Here is a 17,639-nt window from a genome sequence, read left to right as displayed (position 1 = left end):
GAGGGACCTGGTGCGGGGCTGGGGGAGCAGGGGTTGGGGGTTACGGGGCACGGCGAGGGGGAAGGGGGGTGTCTCTCTTCCCGCAGCCCAGGAGGAGGAGGAGAAGGAGGAGGAAGAGGAGGAGCAGGGGCTGCCCCGCCCCGGGCGGCCGAGCCGCGGGACTCGGAGCCTCCGCCGCGCACCGAGCCGGGGCCGGACCCGGCAGCGGGACGGGCACGGTGAGAGCCGGGGGGGCGAGGCCGGGCTTGTCCCCTTGCCCTGTCTCTGCCCCCCGTCCCTGTCCCCCATCCCTGTCCCATTGTCCCCATCCTTGTCCCCATCTCCGTCCCTGTCCCCTCACCCATACCTGTCCGGCATCCCTGTCCCCCATCGCCGTCCCTGTCACCATCCCCATCTCGATAACTGTCCCCTTACCCATCCCTATCCCCCATCTCTGTCCCTATCCCCCATCTCTGTCCCTATCCCCCATATCTGTCCTTATCCCTCATCCCTGTCTCCATCCCTGTCCCCCATCTCCATCCCCGTCCCCATCCCTATCTCGATCACTGTCCCCTTGCCCATCCCTATCCCCCATCTCTGTCCCTGCCCTCATCCCTGTCTCAATCGCCGTCCCCTTGCCCATCCCTGTGCCCTATCCCTGTCCCCATCCTTGTCCTGGTCCCTGTCCCCCGTTCCTGTCCCCTTGCTCAGCCTTGTCCCCGTCCCCCATCCCTGTGCTCATCCCTGTCTCCATCTCTGTCTCTGTTCCCATCCCTGTCCCCATCGCTGACCACTGCTCCCAGACCACCCCTCCCAGTGGCTCTTGCACAACTGTCCCAGGAAGGCTGAGCTGAACGTTCTTGAGTAGAAGGGGTGAGCGTCCCTTGTCATGGAATCATGGGAGGGTTCATGTTAGAAGGGACCTCAAAGCTCATCCAGTCCCACCCCTGCCATGGGCAGGGACACCTCCCACTGCATCAGTTGCTCCAAGCCCCATCCAACCTGGCCTTGAACCCCTCCAGGGATGGGGCAGCCGCCCCTGCTCTGGGCAACCTGGGCCAGGGCCTCCCCACCCTCACAGCAAAGCATTTCTCCCCAAGATCTCATCTCAATCTCCCCTCTTGCAGCTCAAAACTGTTCTCCTCATCCTCTCTCTGCTCAACAGCCCCGCCCCAGCTTTCCTGGAGCCCCTTTCAGCGCTGGAAGATGCTCTAAGGTCTCCGTGGAGCTTTCTCTTCTCCAGGCTGAAGAACCCCAACTCTCCCAGCCTGGCCTTGGGTGGGATGTTCTTGTCTGTGCCTCCCTAGGTTTTGGGTCTTGGGCCTTAGCACTGTTGTTGTCCGTGGTGTTTAGACACAGCCGGGTGGGAGATGACGACGCTGACGCACCGAGGACGGCGCGCTGAGGCGGGGAGGAGCTTGGACAAGAAGCTGGGCAGCGAGGAAGATGCAGACAGAGACCTGAATGATGATGACCCTGATGATTCCAAAGATATCCGCCTCACGCTCATGGAGGAGGTGCTGCTCCTGGGGCTGAAGGACAAGGAGGTAAGACGAGCATCTCCAACGCTGCACCTGGAGGTGAAGTTCTCGGTGAGCAGCGGAAGGGATTGTACGATTTCCTTCGAGTCTTCTTCAACGAAGCCAGCTCAGCAGCAGCCGCCGCTGTCTGTAGGTCTGAGCTGTTTAAACGTGCAAGCACTGTCCTGGCAGCTCTTCCACGGGACCATAGGAAGCAGCTGGGGTGGAGAGGTACCTTACGGACTTGTACGACTGCTGTTTGCAGAGCAAAGCTGGGTTTCTTTTCACCAGGCTCAAAGACGTGAGGTGGGAGGAGCCTCACCTTGTGCACCGGACGGTGAATGTCCTCTTCCCAAGCCCCAGAGAACTTCCCTATCCAAACCCACCCCTGGAGCACAAGGACACTGAGCCCTGTTCCCACCGCGTTAAAAATGGGTCTGAAAACGATCGGGGAGGTTTTGAGAGAGGAGAGGAAAGTGGGAGAAGGTGGCTGGACCAGGGGCTGAATGCAGCAATGGCCAAGGAGGTCAGGGGGGTTGGAACTGGATGATCTTTAAGGTCTTTTCCAACCCAAACTATTCTATGGTTCAATGATTCTGTGAATCCAGGCACCCGTCTCGCCCGCATGTGCCGCTTTCCATGGCAACAAAGGATGAACTCGGCAGCCAGTCATTTTCTGGGGCTTGTTCTCCACTGAAAAGGGACCCTGGTCAAACTGAATTGGTTTGGGCTTACCAGGTGGTAGGAATTTCTCAGCTCAGCCTAGAAGGAGACACAGGGAAAGGAGAAGATGCCTTGCATTGAGTTCTCAGAGTTGCTTAGCTCTTTGCTTTATCTTCTTCAGCGCCTGCGTCGTCTTGATCTGTCTGGGGGAATCTGGTGCTGCTGTTCCTGTTAATTGATGGGGAAATCGAGAGCAGGGGAAGCCGAGCAGTTGCTCAGGGTGCTTCTTGGGGTGTTAATGGCAGGGGAGAGCCTCAAACACAGGTTTTCCAGCTCCAGGAATGTTCTTCTGGTGAGCCTTTCTCAAGGAAAGGAGACGCTGTGGTTGTCAGAGCTGTTGCTAGATCATGGAACGGTTTGGATTGGAAGGGACCTCAAAGACCATGCAGTTCCACCTCTCCCACGGGCTCAGGGGCTTCAAGCCCCATCCAGCCTCGCCTTGAACCCCTCCAGGGATGGGGCAGCCACCACTGCTCTGGGCAACCTGGGCCAGGGCCTCCTCACCCTCACAGCAGAACATTTCTCCCCAAGATCTCATCTCAATCTCCCCTCTTGCAGCTCAAACCCATTCCCCTCATCCTCTCCCTGCACTCCCTGATCCAGAGCTCCTCCCCAGCTTTCCCGGAGCCCCTTTCCATACTGGAAGCTGCTCTAAGGTCTCCCCAGACCCTTCTCTTCTCCAGGGTAGAGAAGATGGGCCACCTTCTCTTCATCTGCTTCTCTGGGTTGAAATTAAGCTCCTCTGTGTTAGTTGAATGTTCTATCCCATGGGATCCTGCTCCTGCTGGGTTAGTCTGAGCTGGTGCCGTGCTCGCCGTAGACCAGCTCTGGCCGTGAGATCACGCTCGCAGATCCAGCTGTGGGTTGTGTGAGTGACAGAGACGTAGTTGTCCTGTTCGGTGATCCCAGAGCAGATCTCAGACTTGCTCAGCCAGCTGGGAAGTGACAGGAGGGCAGGGCTGGAAAGAGAACATCACACAAATGATTTTAGATCATAAATTTGAGAGCAGCCTAGGAGCATGGTGGCACGGGCTGCTCCTTCCTGAGCTGCACCTAGCACCCTTGGCTTGGTTAATGTGTTCCTGGGAATGGTCCTTCAGCCACCAGGAAGTTCAAAGAGCACAGTTGATACAAAAAACCACTTGTCACACACTTTCTTTGTTCCCGTCCTGCCCTTCCGCATTCCTTCACCTTGGAACTGGGACCCAAGGGGCGGTGACCGTGAGCTGGGCTCGCAGGGGTTGGGTTTTCCCAGCTTTGTTGTTCACCCCTGGTTTGATTATTGGAAAAAAAACAAATAATTTCAGCCAAATCCAGTGACCTCTCGGTGTTTTTTCATCGCCTGTGGCCGTTGGGCCGTGGAGATGATCCAAGGGCTGGAGCACCTCTACGAGGCCGGGCTGAGAGAGCTGGGGTTGTTCAGCCTCGAGACGAGAAGGCTCTGAGGAGACCTTAGAGCAGCTTCCAGTATGGAAAGGGGCTCCAGGAAAGCTGGGGAGGGGCTCTGGATGAGGGAGAGGAAGAGCAAGAATGGGTTTGAGCTGAAAGAGCTTCCAACCCAAACCATACTGTGATTATTCCAGGTGTGGATCTGCCCCTCCAGCAGAACCCAGCCCAGTGGTTTTGTAACCACTTGCATTCCAGAGGCTGAAAGTAACCCAGGAGCTCTCAACTTGTTGGATTTCAGACCCCTTCATGTTTTCGAGGGGTAACGTGCCTCCCAGCCCAGCAAAGTGCCACTTGCATCACCTCCACACCCTTCTCTGAAAAACTCCTTCCTGAAGGGCACGTCGAAAAACCGGTGCGTCTCCTTCTGGGGACGGAAATCAGCAGGGCAGGGATGAAAGGTGGCTTTGTCTTTCCTCACAAGGAAACGAAGAAAGCAAACAAAGGATTTTGGTTCTTTTATGGTTCTGCACTCCGAGCAGCCCGGTGTCCAGCTGCGCTGTATAAACAAGCGTAGTGGGGATGGGGAATTACCCACGTGGTCAGTAAAAGCTTCCACGTGTCATCAGCCTTTTTACCTTAGGAAAAAGGGGCTTCTTGGGTTGCTTTGTCTGCAGTCTCCTGCCTTTTCTTTCCCCTCACTGCTCCCTCCAGAGAAGAAGAGGAAGGAAAAGGGAGTTGGGAACACAGCGGAGCATTTGTGCTGCATCTCCCTGCGTTGTATCTGTGTCTCACTTGGCTCACCTTGCCCCTCAGACCATTTCATGTCCCTGTTCCCAGGCTCTGGATGAGCTCCTTCTGCAGCCCTGCCTGGCCTCCGCTCGCTCCAGAAGCCCTGGAATGCTGCCCTGCGTCCGTGCCGCGGTCCTGGGGCTGGAACAACCAGGCTTTGTTCTAATGGAGGGATGAAGATGAGGGAGAAGGCAATGGAGAGATCACCTTAAGCTCTCCTGTCCCTTCAAACCATTCAAAACCCCTTTCCCACCCATCTTTCTCTCTCTCTCCTAGGGCTACACCTCCTTCTGGAACGACTGCATCTCCTCGGGCCTGCGGGGCGGCATCCTCATCGAGCTGGCTCTGCGCGGCCGGATCCGCCTGGAGCCGCTCTCCATCAGGAAGAAGAGGCTGCTGGAGAGGAAGGTGAAGGTCCCTCAGGACCCAGAGGTCTCACAGGCTTCAGGGCTTCGAGGCTGGGGCCATTCCTTCGGGAAGGGAGCGACTGGGCTTCATCCAGCCTTACGCTGTGTTCCTGCTTGATCCTTCCAGGTGCTCTTGACATCAGACGTGCCGACCGGTGACGTCTTGCTGGATGAGACCCTCCGACACATCAAGGCTACGGAGTCTTCTGAAACGGTGCAGACCTGGATCGAGCTGCTCACCGGTAGGGTTGGTCAGAAACGACATCTCCCCAGCTCCCTGGGGGCCTGTCCTTGCCTCCTGTCCCTTCTCCGCACCTCGGCCACCCCAGTGCTTCACTGGTGATGAGCAGAACGCTGACACCAGAACTGGGGGAGAACGTTTTTCCAAGTCTTTTTTTTGTTGGGAGCTTAGTGGAAGACTTGGACCTTGCTCCTCATTGCCACTTTATTTCATAGAATCATAGAATCACCAGGTTGGAAGAGACCCATCGGATCATCGAGTCCAACCATTCCATCAATCACTAACCCATGTCCCTCAGCACCTCGTCCACCCGGCCCTTAAACCCCTCCAGGGAAGGGGACTCAACCCCCTCCCTGGGCAGCCTCTGCCACTGCCCAGTGACCCTTTCCATAAAAAATTTGTTCCTGATGTCCAGCCTGACCCTCCCCTGGTGGAGCTTGAGGCCATTCCCTCTCATCCTGTCCCCTGTCCCTTGGGAGAAGAGCCCAGCTCCCTCCTCTCCACAACCTCCTCTCAGGGAGTTGCAGAGAGCAATGAGGTCTCCCCTCAGCCTCCTCTTCTCCAGGCTGAGTCTTCACTGACTCTGAGGTCCAAGGTCCTGGGTCGAAGAGGCTTCCCAAAGGGATCTCCCCCTGCTGTGCCTGGTGGGGGCTTGGCCAGCTTGGGCTGGTGCTGGAGCACACATCGAGCTGCTGGAGCGAGTCCAGAGGAGAGCAACGAGGCTGGGGAAGGGGCTGGACAACAGGGGTTATGAGGAGTGGCTGAGGACCCTGGGGCTCTTTAATCTGGAGAAGAGGAGGCTGAGGGGAGACCTCATCGCTCTCCACAGCTCCCTACAAGGAGGTTGTCGCGAGGTGGGTGCTGGTCTCTTCTCCCAAGTGAGAAGTGGGAGGATGAGAGGAAATGGTTTCAAGTCGCTCCAGGGGAGGTTTAGGTTGGATATTGGGAAAAATTCCTTTACTGACAGGGTGGTGAAGCCCTGGCAGAGGCTGCCCAGGGCGGCGGTGGAATCTTCATCCCTAAAGGGGTTCAAACCAGGTGCAGATGTGGTTCTTCAGGACGTGGTTTGGTCAGCACGGTGAGATTGGACTGGTGGCTGGACTGGGCGAGCTGAGGGGTCTTTTCCAACCTTAGTGATTTCATGATTCTCTGGCTTATGGGAGAAGCGTGTCAGAGACAGGATAAGGGGAGGAAGAGGGTTTCTGCAGCAGGGACCGGTGTCCACGCCAGCCCAGATGGTCCTGGCTGGAAGCAGCCTGGGCGCTGAGGTGGGATGGTAAAGCCGTCGCTGCCCCAGCCTTGAGATGGGTCTCATCTCCTTCAGGGGAGACCTGGAACCCCTTCAAGCTGCAGTACCAGCTGAGGAACGTGCGGGAGCGCATCGCCAAGGCGCTGGTGGAGAAAGGCATCCTCACCACGGAGAAGCAGAACTTCCTGCTCTTCGACATGACCACCCACCCCGTCAGCAACGCCACCGAGAAGCAGCGCTTGGTGAAGAAGCTCCAGGAGAGCATGCTGGAGCGGTGGGTGAACGACCCTCACCGCATGGACCGTAGGACGCTGGCTCTCCTGGTGCTGGCCCACTCCTCGGACGTGCTGGAGAACGTTTTTGCCAGCCTGGCAGACGACAAGTACGATGTGGCCATGAACAGGACCAAGGACCTCCTCGATATGGACCCTGAAGTGGAAGCCACCAAAGCCAGGGGGGCGGAGATGATCTGGGCTGTCCTGGCAGCCTTTAATAAGTCCTAAAAAGCCCCCCGAACCCCCCCAAACCAGGTGGGGGGCCTGGGGTATTTGGGAGGGAGGGCCCTGAGGCAGCAGGTGGGCTCAGCTCAGAGGCCCCCGAGGGTTTTGCTCTGCCCCGGCTGGGGCTGGGGGCTCTGAGCCCACCCACCTGGGCAGGTTCCCTGCTCCTCCAGACGCTGGGGCCTCCGGGGAGAGGTGCCAGCGGCTCTTGGCTCCCCTTCCAGCGCTCCTGGCTCGTCCGGCTGCCCCCGTGGCTCCTGCCTCCATCACAGGGCAACGCGGATTCCCCTGGGGAGCAGGCAGGGGGCTGGTTTGGGGGTGTCTGGGAGCACCTGGTGGTGGGGAGCGGGCAGAGGGCTGGTTTGGGGGTGTCTGGGAGCATCCAGCAGTGGGGACTGGGCAGGGGACTGGTTTGGGGTGTCCGGTGGCTGGAAACACCCAGATTTGGAGCAGGTAGAGGGCTGGGTTTGGGGGTGCCCGGCGACTGGGAGCTCCTGGTGGTTGGGAGCAGGCAGGGGGCTGGTTTGGGGGTGTCTGGGAGCGCCCAGCAGTGGGATACAAGCAGTGGGTTGATTTGGGGGTGTCAGTGACAGCCCAAAGCCCTCATCCCACGCGGAGCGACTCTATGGAAACCACGGGCCCTGCCCACCCCTGCCCTCCCACTCGCACCGCTAAAAGGCCAAGTTAATAATGGATTTTTATTTCCCCCCCTCTTTAATCTCCTGTCGTCATTTAGCAGAGAGCTCGGGGCGGAGGCGACGCGGTTCAGCCCCGGCTGGGCACTATTTGGCTGCCAAACGCGAGCGATTGTGTCTTGATTCTCATCCCTCCGCACCCGAGAGAGGGAGGGAATGAGAGGAAAAGACTTTGGGGTTGGAAAGGAAAACAGCTTTATTGAAATAGTACTGATGATGGTGAAGAAAATACCATTAATAAGAAAATAATAGAATATCTACATATATACGACATTTCCCCCTTCGATCACCCTGATTAGATGAGGGAAAAAATTATTAGTGGGGTCTAGGAATGGTTGGACTCGATGATCCAGTGGGTCTCTTCCAAGCTGGTTATTCTATGATTCTATGAAATGTTTTGCTGTGAGGGTTCTGAGACTGCTCTGAGGACTGGGTTGCGTATCCTGAGTGTTCTGCCCTCAGTGGTTTGAGGACACGTTGAGGCTATTTATTATGTGTGTGTGTTAGGAGAATCCCAAGCACAAATCCAGGCTGGGTGGGGAGCGGCTTGGGCGCAGCCCTGAGGAGAAGGACTTGGGGTGCTGCTGGGGGAGAAGCGCCACAGGAGCCGGAGAATCACACAGCCCCAAAACCAACCGTGTCCTGGGCTGCGTCCAGAGCAGCGGGAGCAGCAGGGAGGGAGGGGATTCTGCCCCTCAGGTGAGACCCACCTGGAGACCTGGGTCCAGCTCTGGAGCCCTCAGCATAGGGAGGACATGGAGCTGTTGGAGTGAGACCAGAGGAGGCCACGGAGATGATCCGAAGGCTGGAGAACCTCCTGTGTGAGGCCAGGCTGGGAGAGTTGGGGTTGTTCAGCCTGGAGAAGGCTCCAAGGAGATCTTAGAGCAGCTTCCAGTGCTGAAAGGGGCTCAAGGAAAGCTGGGGAGGGGCTCTGGATCAGGGAGGGCAGGGATGGGATGAGGGGAGCAGTTTGAAGCTGCAAGAGGGGAGATGGAGATGCGATCTTAGGGAGAAATGTTTTGCTGAGAGGGTGGGGAGGCCCTGGCCCAGGTTGCCCAGAGCAGGGGTGGCTGCCCCATCCCTGGAGGGGTTCAAGGCCAGGTTGGATGGGGCTTGGAGCCCCTGAGGCAGTGGGAGGTGTCCTCAGAGCAGGGGTGGCACTGGGTGGGCTCTGAGGTCCCTTCCAACCCAGCCCTTTCTGTGATTCTATGAGGAGGGGGCGGGGCCACCCGGGGGGCGGGGCCTCGGGAGCAGATGTGGCTTTGTGATTGGATGAAGCCACGTGGGGCGTGGCTTGATCGCAGGGGGCGGGGCCAAGACACCATTAGTGTACGTTAGGGGCGTGGCCACATTGTAGCGAGGCCACGCCCCCTCGGCGCTCCTCGTTTCCCATTGGCTCCCGCCCGCCTCAGCCGGCGCGGCCCCGCCCCTCCCTCCTCCCTGCGGGCGCTGATTGGTCGGCGGTGACGTCACCGCGCCCGCCCCCGCGCTCCCATTGGCCGCGGCGCCTGCCCGTCCCGCGGCCGAGGGGGCGGCGGCGGCCATTTTGGAGCGGAGCGCGGGGCCGGAGGGAGCGCGGAGACTCCACCTCCCCCCCCCCCAATCTCCCCGCCATGGCGGCCTCGCTCGGTACCGGCGCCCGCGCAGAGGGAACCGGGCAGGAGAAACAGGTGGGGAGCCCCGTGGCGGCCCGAGCGGCTCCCATTGGGCCCGACGGGCGTCACTCTGAGAGGGCTGCGCCTCCATTGGCTGCGGGGCTGGCGGGGGCGGGACTTCCGGTTGGAGGGGGAGGGCGGGAACTGGATAGGGGGGTGTTGGGGGGGCCTGAAGGTATTGGGGGGCCTAGAGTGAGGGGAGCTGGGGGGGTATTGAGGGGCCTGAGGGTACTGGGGGGCCTAGAGTGGGGGGGAGCTGGGGTGGATATTAGGGGGGCCTGAAGGTATTGGGGGGATCTAGAGTGAGGGGGAGATGGGGTGGATATTGGGGGGCCTGAAGGTATTGGGGGGCCTAGAGTGAGGGGGAGATGGGGGGGCTGAAGGTATTGGGGGGGCCTAGAGTGAGGAGGAGATGGGGGGGCTGAAGGTATTGGGGGGCCTAGGGTGAGGAGGAGCTGGGGGGGCTGAAGGTATTGGGGGGCCTAGAGTGAGGGGGAGATGGGGGGGCTGAAGGTATTGGGGGGCCTAGAGTGAGGGGGAGATGGGGGGGGCTGAAGGTATTGGGGAGCCTAGAGTGGGGGGGAGCTGGGGGGGATATTGAGGGGCCTGAAGGTACTGGGAGGGCCTAGAGTGAGGGGGAGCTGGGGGGGGCTGAAGGTATTGGAGGGGCCTAGGGTGAGGAGGAGCTGGGGGGGCCTGAAGGTATTCGGGGGCCTAGAGTGAGGGGAGCTGGGGGGGTATTGGGGGGCCTAGAGTGAGGGGAGCAAGGGGGGATATTGGGGGGCCTAGAGTGGGGGGGAGCTGGGGGGGGTATTGGGGGGCCTGAAGGTACTGGGAGGGCCTAGAGTGAGGGGGAGCTGGGGGGGATATTAGGGGGGTCTGAAGGTATTAAGGGGGCTGGGTAGGGAGGAAGGGGTGTCAGAGACGAAGAGCGTGAGCTGAAATGGTGGAGGGGCCGTGGAGGACAAAGCTTTGTCTTCTGCTGCCAAGCTCCCCTGTGTCCCATTGGATTTTGGGGTTTGTGGGGCGCCTGGCGCTGTGGCCGGGGCGCGTGGCCTGTGCTGGCCATGGCTCTTATTTCTGGAGCTGTCACGGAGATGGTTAAGAAGAGCCAGGCTCTTCAGTCGTGTGTGGGCAAAGCCCTGCAGGAGCTGAAGATCGTGATGAGACTCTTGGCACCTTCCCCCGCCTTCACTTCTCTGGAGACCCTCACGAATGGGGGTGTGAGGAGGAGCCTGCGTGGTTGGGGATCTGAGTGGGACGTGATGAGCCTGCGCCTCGCGCTGCAGCTCCCAGCTCCAGTTCTCCCAGTGGAATGGCTTGGGTTGGAAGGGACCTTAAAGCCGACCCAGTCCCACCCCTGCCAAGGGGACACCTCCCACTGCATCAGGGGCTCCAAGCCCCATCCAACCTGGCCTTGAACCCCTCCAGGGATGGGGCAACCACAACTTCCCTGGGAAACCTGTTCCAGGGCCTCCCCACCCTCACAGGAGAACATTTCTCCCCAAGATCTCATCTCCATCTCCCCTCTTGCAGCTTCAAACTCATCCCATCCCTGCCCTCCCTGATCCAGAGTCCCTCCCCAGCTTTCCTGGAGCCCCTTTCAGCACTGGAAGCTGCTCTTAAGTTCACCTTGGAGCCTTCTCCTCTCCAGGCTGAACGTCCCCAACTCTCTCAGCCTGTCCTCACACAGGAGGTTCTCCAGCCCTCAGATCATCTCCATGGCCTCCTCTAGACTTGCTCCAACAGCTCCATGTCCTTCCTGTGCTGAGGACTCCAGAGCTGGACTCTGGGCTCCAGGTTGGGTGTCACCAGAGCAGAGCAGAGGGGCAGAGTTCCCCATCATTCCCAATATCCAATCTAAACCTCCTCCAGCACAACTTGAGGCCCTTTCCTCTCATCCCATCCCTTGTTCCTTGGGAGCAGAGCCTGACCCCCGCCTGGCTCCAACCTCCTTTCCAGGAGCTGCAGAGAGCGATGAGGTCTCCCCTCAGCCTCCTCTTCTCCAGACTAAACAGCTCCAAGTCCCTCAGCTGCTCCCACAACCCCTGTTCTCCAGCCCCTTCCCAGCTCCGTTCTCTTCTCCAGACGCGCTCCAGCCCCTCAAGGTTTTCTTGGAGTGAGGGATCCAACATTGAACCCAGGATTCGAGGTGCAGGTTGCCCAGAGCAGAGGTGGCTGCCCCATCCCTGGAGGGGTTCAAGGCCAGGCTGGATGGGGCTTGGAGCCCCTGCTGCAGTGGGAGGTGTCCCTGCCCGTGGCAGGGGTGGGACTGGACAATCTTTCAGGTCCCTTCCAACCCAACCCATTGCGTGATCCCCTGCCAGCAGGTGAAGGCCCAGCGTGTCCCCTTAATGCCACGAGGCTGCGCTGCGGAGCCTCCTCCCTGGGGAGCCTTCACCCTTCCAGCTGCATCCTGCCAGATGAGGCCGAATCTTATGGTGACGACGTTCTGCGAGCTGAGAGCAGTTCGGTGCCTCAGCCCTGAGGGGCTGGAGTGTGTCTGGAGAAGCGAACGGAGCTGGGGAGGAGCTGGAGCCCAGGGGTTGTGGAGCAGCTGAGGGCGCTGGGGGTGTTTACTCTGGAGAAGAGGCTGAGGGGAGACCTCATCGCTCTCTGCAGCTCCTGGAAGGGAGGTTGGAGTGAGGTTGGTGCTGGGCTCTGCTCCCTAGAAACAAGTGATGGGATGAGAGGAAATAGCTTTGAGTTGTGCCTGGGGGTCTTTTAGATTGGATATTGGGAACAATTTCATCACTGAAAGGGTTCTCGGTCACTGGCAGAGGCTGCGCAGGGCAGTGGTTGAGTCTCCATCCCTCGAGGGGTTTAGAAGCCAGGTGGATGAGGTGCTCAGAGATGGTTCATAGAATCATAGAATCACCAGGTTGGAAAAGACCCACTGGATCATCGAGTCCAACCATTCCCATCAATCACTAACCCATGTCCCTCAGCACCTCGTCCACCCGGCCCTTAAACCCCTCCAGGGAAGGGGACTCAACCCCCTCCCTGTTCCAGTGCCCAGTGACCTTTTCCATGAAATATTTTTTCCTAATGTCCATCCTGACCCTCCCCTGGTGGAGCTTGAGGCCATTCCCTCTCGTCCTGTCCCCTGGCCCTTGGGAGAAGAGCCCAGCTCCCTCCTCTCCACAACCTCCTCTCAGGGAGTTGCAGAGAGCAATGAGGTCTCCCCTCAGCCTCCTCTTCTCCAGGCTAAACACCCCCAGATGTTGGACAGGGCTGGTTGGACTCAATCTTAAAGCCCTTTTCCAACCAAAAAAAAAAAATCTGTGATTCCTGATAAACTGGTTTTGGAGCAAGAGGGTTTCTTCCATCTCTGCTGTACTGCAGTGCTGACCCTCTGATCCCTGAATCCCTTTGTGCTGGGCAGCGTGGGACTGATGTTTGTTGGTGCTGCTCTCACCTGTCACTGGTGAGGGGAGGACACTGGTCCCGCAGGGCTCTGAGCTGGCGTTTTCAGCCTGGTTTGCAAAGCCAAATATCAGCATGAGTGCCTGCAGCGGGCAGGACGTAGGGAGAGGGGCTCTGCCTGTTGCCGCTGATGCAGGAGGTAAAAGCTGTTTCTGGAAGGAAAGGTGTTTGTCCTGTTCTGTGAGGGCGCTTGGGTTTCCCAGGGACCACACCTTGCTCAGTAAACCAAACCCTGGGCTTTGGCTGCGCTGCTGAGTGTTGTGTCCTGTTCGTGTTTATTGGAGGGTTTTCCACCCCCTTCTTTGTTTTTCAGGACGCCCGAGAGAAGGAACCGGTCACCCCTGAGAGAGCAGAAGAAGCGAAACTGAAGGCCAAATACCCTAATCTAGGCCAGAAGCCCGGAGGCTCCGACTTCCTCATGAAGAGGCTGCAGAAAGGGGTATTTATTTCTCAGCCAGGGCTTGCTCGCGTCCTCTCCTCCCTCAGTGTCACAGGCAGCCAAGCTCTAACCAGGCCAGAGGGAACCACACCAGAATTCCCCAGGCCAAAAAGTCTGTTGAGCCCATGGGTCAGGTGGATTTAAGCTGCAAGAGGGGAGATCGAGATGAGATCTTAGGGAGGAATGTTCTCCTGTGAGGGTGGTGATGCCCTGGCCCAGGTTGCCCAGAGCAGGGGTGGCTGCCCCATCGCTGGAGGGGTTCAAGGCCAGGTTGGATGGGGCTTGGAGCCCCTGATCCAGCAGGAGGTGTCCCTGCCCATGGCAGGAGTGGGACTGGATGGGCTTTGAGGTCCCTTCCAACCCATTCCATGGTTCTGTGATGTGGCACCCAGTGGGGCACAAGCCTGAAGTAGTGAGTGCTTCTGTGATGAAGCAAGAAGAACTTTTGCCTGCTCAGAACCCAAAACCTACTCAGAGCAGAGCCACCTGAGAGGCAGTATCTCCCACAGTGGTGGATCCCACCCTTTTCTCTGCACTTTGGCCCAGAATCTGGGACCTAGAGGGGAAACAAGTGCATAAATCCACCCCTGCCTGCTGCTCCCCGAGGCTCCGTGGGCCACTGAGATGCTGTGGGTCTGAGTTTTTCTCTGATCTCTTTGCCTGGGTCCTGGGCTAGTGAGAATGCCAGGGAGTCAGCTGGTGGCATCGCCATTGCTGGTGTAACAAGCCAACCTTCTAACTGCTCCTTGGAAACGTAAGTAAATCCCTCTGTGAAAGCTGCTTGGGATGTCACCGCTGGCTCTCCTCCTTGTGGAGGCTGGTGCAGAAACCAGGAATCCCTCGTTGGGATGTCAGCCTTTCTGACACCACTGTGAGGGGGAAGCAGCGCAGATTCCCGCAGGGCTGTGTGCGATAAGGTAGCGGAATGCCCTTGGAGTCCCGAGTCGGCGGTGCTGTGTCCTCCGGCCGTGTCTTTGCAGTCATTTCCCTGCGTTGTCCTGGCCTTCGGGAGCCTGGATTGTCCTTGAAGACCTCGGCCCTAGCCAGGCTGCGCTCCCCAGGGGAGAAAATCTTGTTTCTGTTCACCAAACCAGAATAAATGGTGTCAACAAACCCAGCTTTGCTGCCAGGGCCGAGCCTTTGCCTGCAGGCAGCTGCTTCAGTTCTGCGCCTGCGGGCGGCTCGCGGGGCAGCTCCGGAGCGGGACCGAACCCTTGTCACCCTTGGACGTGGTGCAAGGGCAGAGCAGGACAAACCTGGTCTTTACCCAGCGAGTGCCACACCGAGCAGCCAAAGTTCTCGGGCTGCAAACACCCAAAGGTGGGGGATGTGTACCTGGACTTCAGAAAAGCCTTTGACACCATTTCCCACAGGGCTCTGCTTGAGAAACCTGCTGCCCGTGGCCCTTACAGGTGAACTCTCTGCTAGGTAAAAAACTGGATGGAGGGATGAATCCAGAGAGTGGTGGTAAATAGAATCACAGAATCACCAGGTTGGAAGAGACCCTCAGGATCATCGAGTCCAACCATTCCCATCAATCACTAACCCATGTCCCTCAGCACCTCGGCCACCCGGCCCTTAAACCCCTCCAGGGAAGGGGACTCAAACCCCTCCGTGGGCAGCCTTGGACACTGCCCAGTGACCCTTTCCATAAAGAATTTGTTCCTGATGTCCATCCTGACCCTCCCCTGGTGGAGCTTGAGGCCATTCCCTCTCGTCCTGTCCCCTGGCCCTTGGGAGAAGAGCCCAGCTCCCTCCTCTCCACAACCTCCTCTCAGGAAGTTGGAGAGAGCAATGAGGTCTTCCCTTAGAGATAAATCCAGTTGGAGACTGGTCACAAGCGGCGTGCCCAGAGCTCTTTGTTGGGGCCAGTTCTGTTAAACACCTTAATCCGTGATCTGGATGAAAGGGTTGAGTGCAACCTCAGTCGGTTTGCAGGTGACACTAAGCTGGGTGGGATTGTTGAGCTGCTGGAGGGCAGGAAGGTTCTGCAGAGGGACCTGGACAGACTGTGGAGATGTTGGGTGACAGTGGCTGAACAGGAGCCAGCGGTGGCCCAGGTGGCCAAGAAACCACCAGCACCCTGGCTTGGATCAGCCCTGGGGTGGCCAGCGGGAGCAGGGAAGGGATTGTACCCTTATATTTGGCGCTGGTGAGGCTGCACCTCAAATCTTGGGTTCAGTTTTGGGTCCCTCAATCCAAGAAAATGTTGAGGGGCTGGAGCACATCCAGAGAAGGGAATGGAGCTGGGAAGGGGCTGGAGAACAGGGGTTGTGGGAGTGGCTGAGGGTCCTGAGGCTGCTTAGTCTGAAGAAGAGGAGGCTGAGGGGAGACCTCATTGCTCTCCACAGCTCCCAGAAAGGAGATTGGAGCCAGGAGGGTGCTGGTCTTTTCTCCCTAGGAACAAGGGATGAGAGGAAACGGCCTCAAGTTTCACCAGGACAGATTGAGATTGGGTATTAAGGAAACTTCATTTACTGAGAGAGTGGTGAAGCCCTGGCAGAGGCTGCCCAGGGCAGTGGGGGAGTCTCCATCCCTGGAGGGGTTAAAACCTCACATGTAGACGTGGGATATGGTTTGGTTGGGGTTGGACGGGACGATCTTGGAGTTCTCTTCCAACCTTAATGATCCCACCATTCTCTGTATCTCTGCTGTGTCCCTACACTCCTGCAAATCAAAGTAACCCAAACTCCTCTCTCTCTCTCTCTCTTCCAGCAAAAATACTTTGATTCTGGTGACTACAACATGGCCAAGGCAAAGATGAAGAACAAGCAGCTGCCGAGCGCGGGGCCAGACAAGAACCTGGTGACAGGAGATCACATCCCGACGCCGCAGGACCTCCCGCAGCGGAAATCCTCGCTTGTCACCAGCAAGCTGGCAGGGTAACCTGCGTTCACCGGCTGGGTTTTTTTTCCCTGTTTTCTTTTTTTCCTTTTGGCTAAACGGATTGAACTTCACTGTACCATAGGGACGGAAGCACCAGAATCCACATAGTTCTTTGAGTATTTACAGCGAACACGCTCCAAAACCGAGAAGGCAAGCAAGAGGTGTTGGTAACCTGGGATGCAGAGGCAGATTGGTTCGGGCCGTTCCTTTTAGCAAGTCGGCGGCTGCCTTAATTTTCATGCTGTTTGAAACCATCCTCGCTTGCAGAGCCACTAAAGTGCTGCTGGGAGAGTTGAGAAGCGGGCTTGGAGGAGTTTCTTGGCACCGGGGAGGAGAGCTTAGGCCTGTGGTAGGTTGCTTTTCAGGTGTTGACCATCTGCAGAGGAAGAACCGGCTGAGCAAAAGGTGTGATATGTGCTCTGGAGGCTTAGTTAGGTGTGTGCGTTAGAGTTTTTACGTGAAGCAATCAGCTGGTATGCAAAAAATGATGTGGCTGTGTTGCTGCCTGGGGTCTGTCCCCTGCTCGTACAAAGCATCGGAGCTCGCGGGAGGGAACAACGTGTCCAGTGGCTGCAGGAGAGGGGCCGGGCAGCGTTCGAAATGCTCCTCCGGGCTTGGAGCCGCGACGAGGAGGTGGCGGGTAGCGTCCCACCTCAGCCACATCCCAGCGTGGCTGTGACCAAGGCACCCAGTGTGGGGCTTGCGGCTGCCCCAGAGGGTTTGGGGGTGATTTCTCTCTCCGATCAGCTTTGGGCTGCGAGGTGGCTGCTCTCCCGGCTACCGGGAGGTTGGCAGGAGGGGGTGAGCTGGCTCCTGGCAGCGACAGGAGCCCCAGATCCCACCAGCAGTGAGGCACTTGGCCCGCAGCAGCATGTGGCTGGGCAGGCAGAGCCCGATCTGGGCACCTGCAGCCCCTGCCTGCTGCTCAGACTTTGGTTCTTGCAATGTGGAGACCGACAGTAGCCGAGGAGATGGATATGAGGTGTTGGAGTTCATCTCTGAGGCAGGACTGGGAAGTAACCACCCTGGAAGGGATAAAAATACTCCAGAGACAGAGTGCGGAGAGTAGGAGGAGAGGAACACAGAGGCAAACCAGTGCTGACAGCGTCAGGCACCTCAAGCTTGCTTTTCTTTCTTTTTTTTTTCTCCCCCCCTTTTTTTTTCTTTCTTCTTGCCTTTTTTTTTGTTCTAAGCCTGGAAAACAAACCAAACCCAAAGCACGCGCACACTGTGCGCTCCTCAGGCAGCGGAGACAAAACAGGGAAAGTCTGGGTGAGCCTGGGCCTGGGCAGCGCTCGTCCTGCCTGGCTGGGAAGTCGTGGGGGCGAAGAAGCCAAGCAGATGACATCTTCATCTTTTTTTTTTTAGCTTTTTCTTTCTCCTTTTGGTTTTTTTTTTAAGGGATTCCCATCAGGTCAGGAAAAGCAGGGAGGCGATGCTGTGCTGGAACGCTGGGTGTGGAGCAAACCAGCCCCAGCCCTGCTCCTCGGGGCACTGGGAGCAGCGGCTCCATCGCCAGCTCTGGCCGCAGAGGTTGGTTTTCTCCTGGGGGAGCGAGCAAGGAGCGTAGCAGGAGTCGGGGGGGCTCTGCAGGCCCCACGCTTCGGGCTCTGTCGCCTTTCCAGACCTGGGGCTGCGCTGGCAGTGGCTGTGCAGCCTCCTCGGATGTTCTGCTGTCTGTCCCAGCCGTGTTGTAAATAGATATGAATCATTATATATAAAAATATATCTAATTTTTTTA

At 58.1% G+C, this 17,639-nt stretch overlaps 2 protein-coding genes across 3 annotated transcripts; both read left to right on the top strand.

Annotated features, from left to right (window-relative positions):
- The first annotated feature begins 123 nt into the window (after positions 1 to 123).
- Positions 124 to 7,510, top strand: GOLPH3L (golgi phosphoprotein 3 like). Its single transcript, XM_069878848.1, has 5 exons — positions 124 to 218; positions 1,333 to 1,526; positions 4,677 to 4,808; positions 4,935 to 5,049; positions 6,373 to 7,510. The coding sequence occupies exons 2-5, from the start codon at positions 1,350 to 1,352 to the stop codon at positions 6,798 to 6,800; spliced, it is 852 nt and encodes a 283-aa protein (XP_069734949.1). The 5' UTR covers positions 124 to 218; positions 1,333 to 1,349; the 3' UTR covers positions 6,801 to 7,510.
- A 1,518-nt stretch (positions 7,511 to 9,028) lies between these two features.
- Positions 9,029 to 17,639, top strand: ENSA (endosulfine alpha). Of its 2 annotated transcripts, none has more exons than XM_069878906.1 (3): positions 9,029 to 9,162; positions 12,887 to 13,012; positions 15,728 to 17,639. In XM_069878906.1, exons 1-3 carry the CDS (start codon positions 9,106 to 9,108, stop codon positions 15,896 to 15,898), a joined length of 354 nt encoding a protein of 117 aa, XP_069735007.1. In that variant the 5' UTR covers positions 9,029 to 9,105; the 3' UTR covers positions 15,899 to 17,639. The 2 variants fall into 2 exon arrangements, with proteins under 2 accessions (XP_069735007.1, XP_069735008.1); XM_069878907.1 differs by lacking the exon at positions 9,029 to 9,162 and adding an exon at positions 12,689 to 12,712.

The sequence above is a fragment of the Phaenicophaeus curvirostris genome, chromosome 29, assembly GCF_032191515.1.
Source record: "Phaenicophaeus curvirostris isolate KB17595 chromosome 29, BPBGC_Pcur_1.0, whole genome shotgun sequence".
NCBI classification, from domain to species: Eukaryota; Metazoa; Chordata; class Aves; order Cuculiformes; family Cuculidae; genus Phaenicophaeus; species Phaenicophaeus curvirostris.
Note: the sequence above shows the minus strand (reverse complement) of the source record. Positions and strands in the feature narration are given on the sequence as shown.

What these genes read in the sequence shown, in the direction of transcription:
- GOLPH3L (XM_069878848.1), top strand. Translation starts at nt 1,350, where the DNA reads ATGACGACGCTGACGCACCGAGGACGGCGCGCTGAGGCGGGGAGGAGC. An exon ending in TGGGGCTGAAGGACAAGGAG is followed by an intron (nt 1,527 to 4,676) that starts GTAAGACGAGCA and finishes TCTCTCTCCTAG; the next exon opens with GGCTACACCTCCTTCTGGAA. An exon ending in AGAGGCTGCTGGAGAGGAAG is followed by an intron (nt 4,809 to 4,934) that starts GTGAAGGTCCCT and finishes TGATCCTTCCAG; the next exon opens with GTGCTCTTGACATCAGACGT.
- ENSA (XM_069878906.1), top strand. Translation starts at nt 9,106, where the DNA reads ATGGCGGCCTCGCTCGGTACCGGCGCCCGCGCAGAGGGAACCGGGCAG. An exon ending in GAACCGGGCAGGAGAAACAG is followed by an intron (nt 9,163 to 12,886) that starts GTGGGGAGCCCC and finishes TTTGTTTTTCAG; the next exon opens with GACGCCCGAGAGAAGGAACC. An exon ending in TGAAGAGGCTGCAGAAAGGG is followed by an intron (nt 13,013 to 15,727) that starts GTATTTATTTCT and finishes TCTCTCTTCCAG; the next exon opens with CAAAAATACTTTGATTCTGG.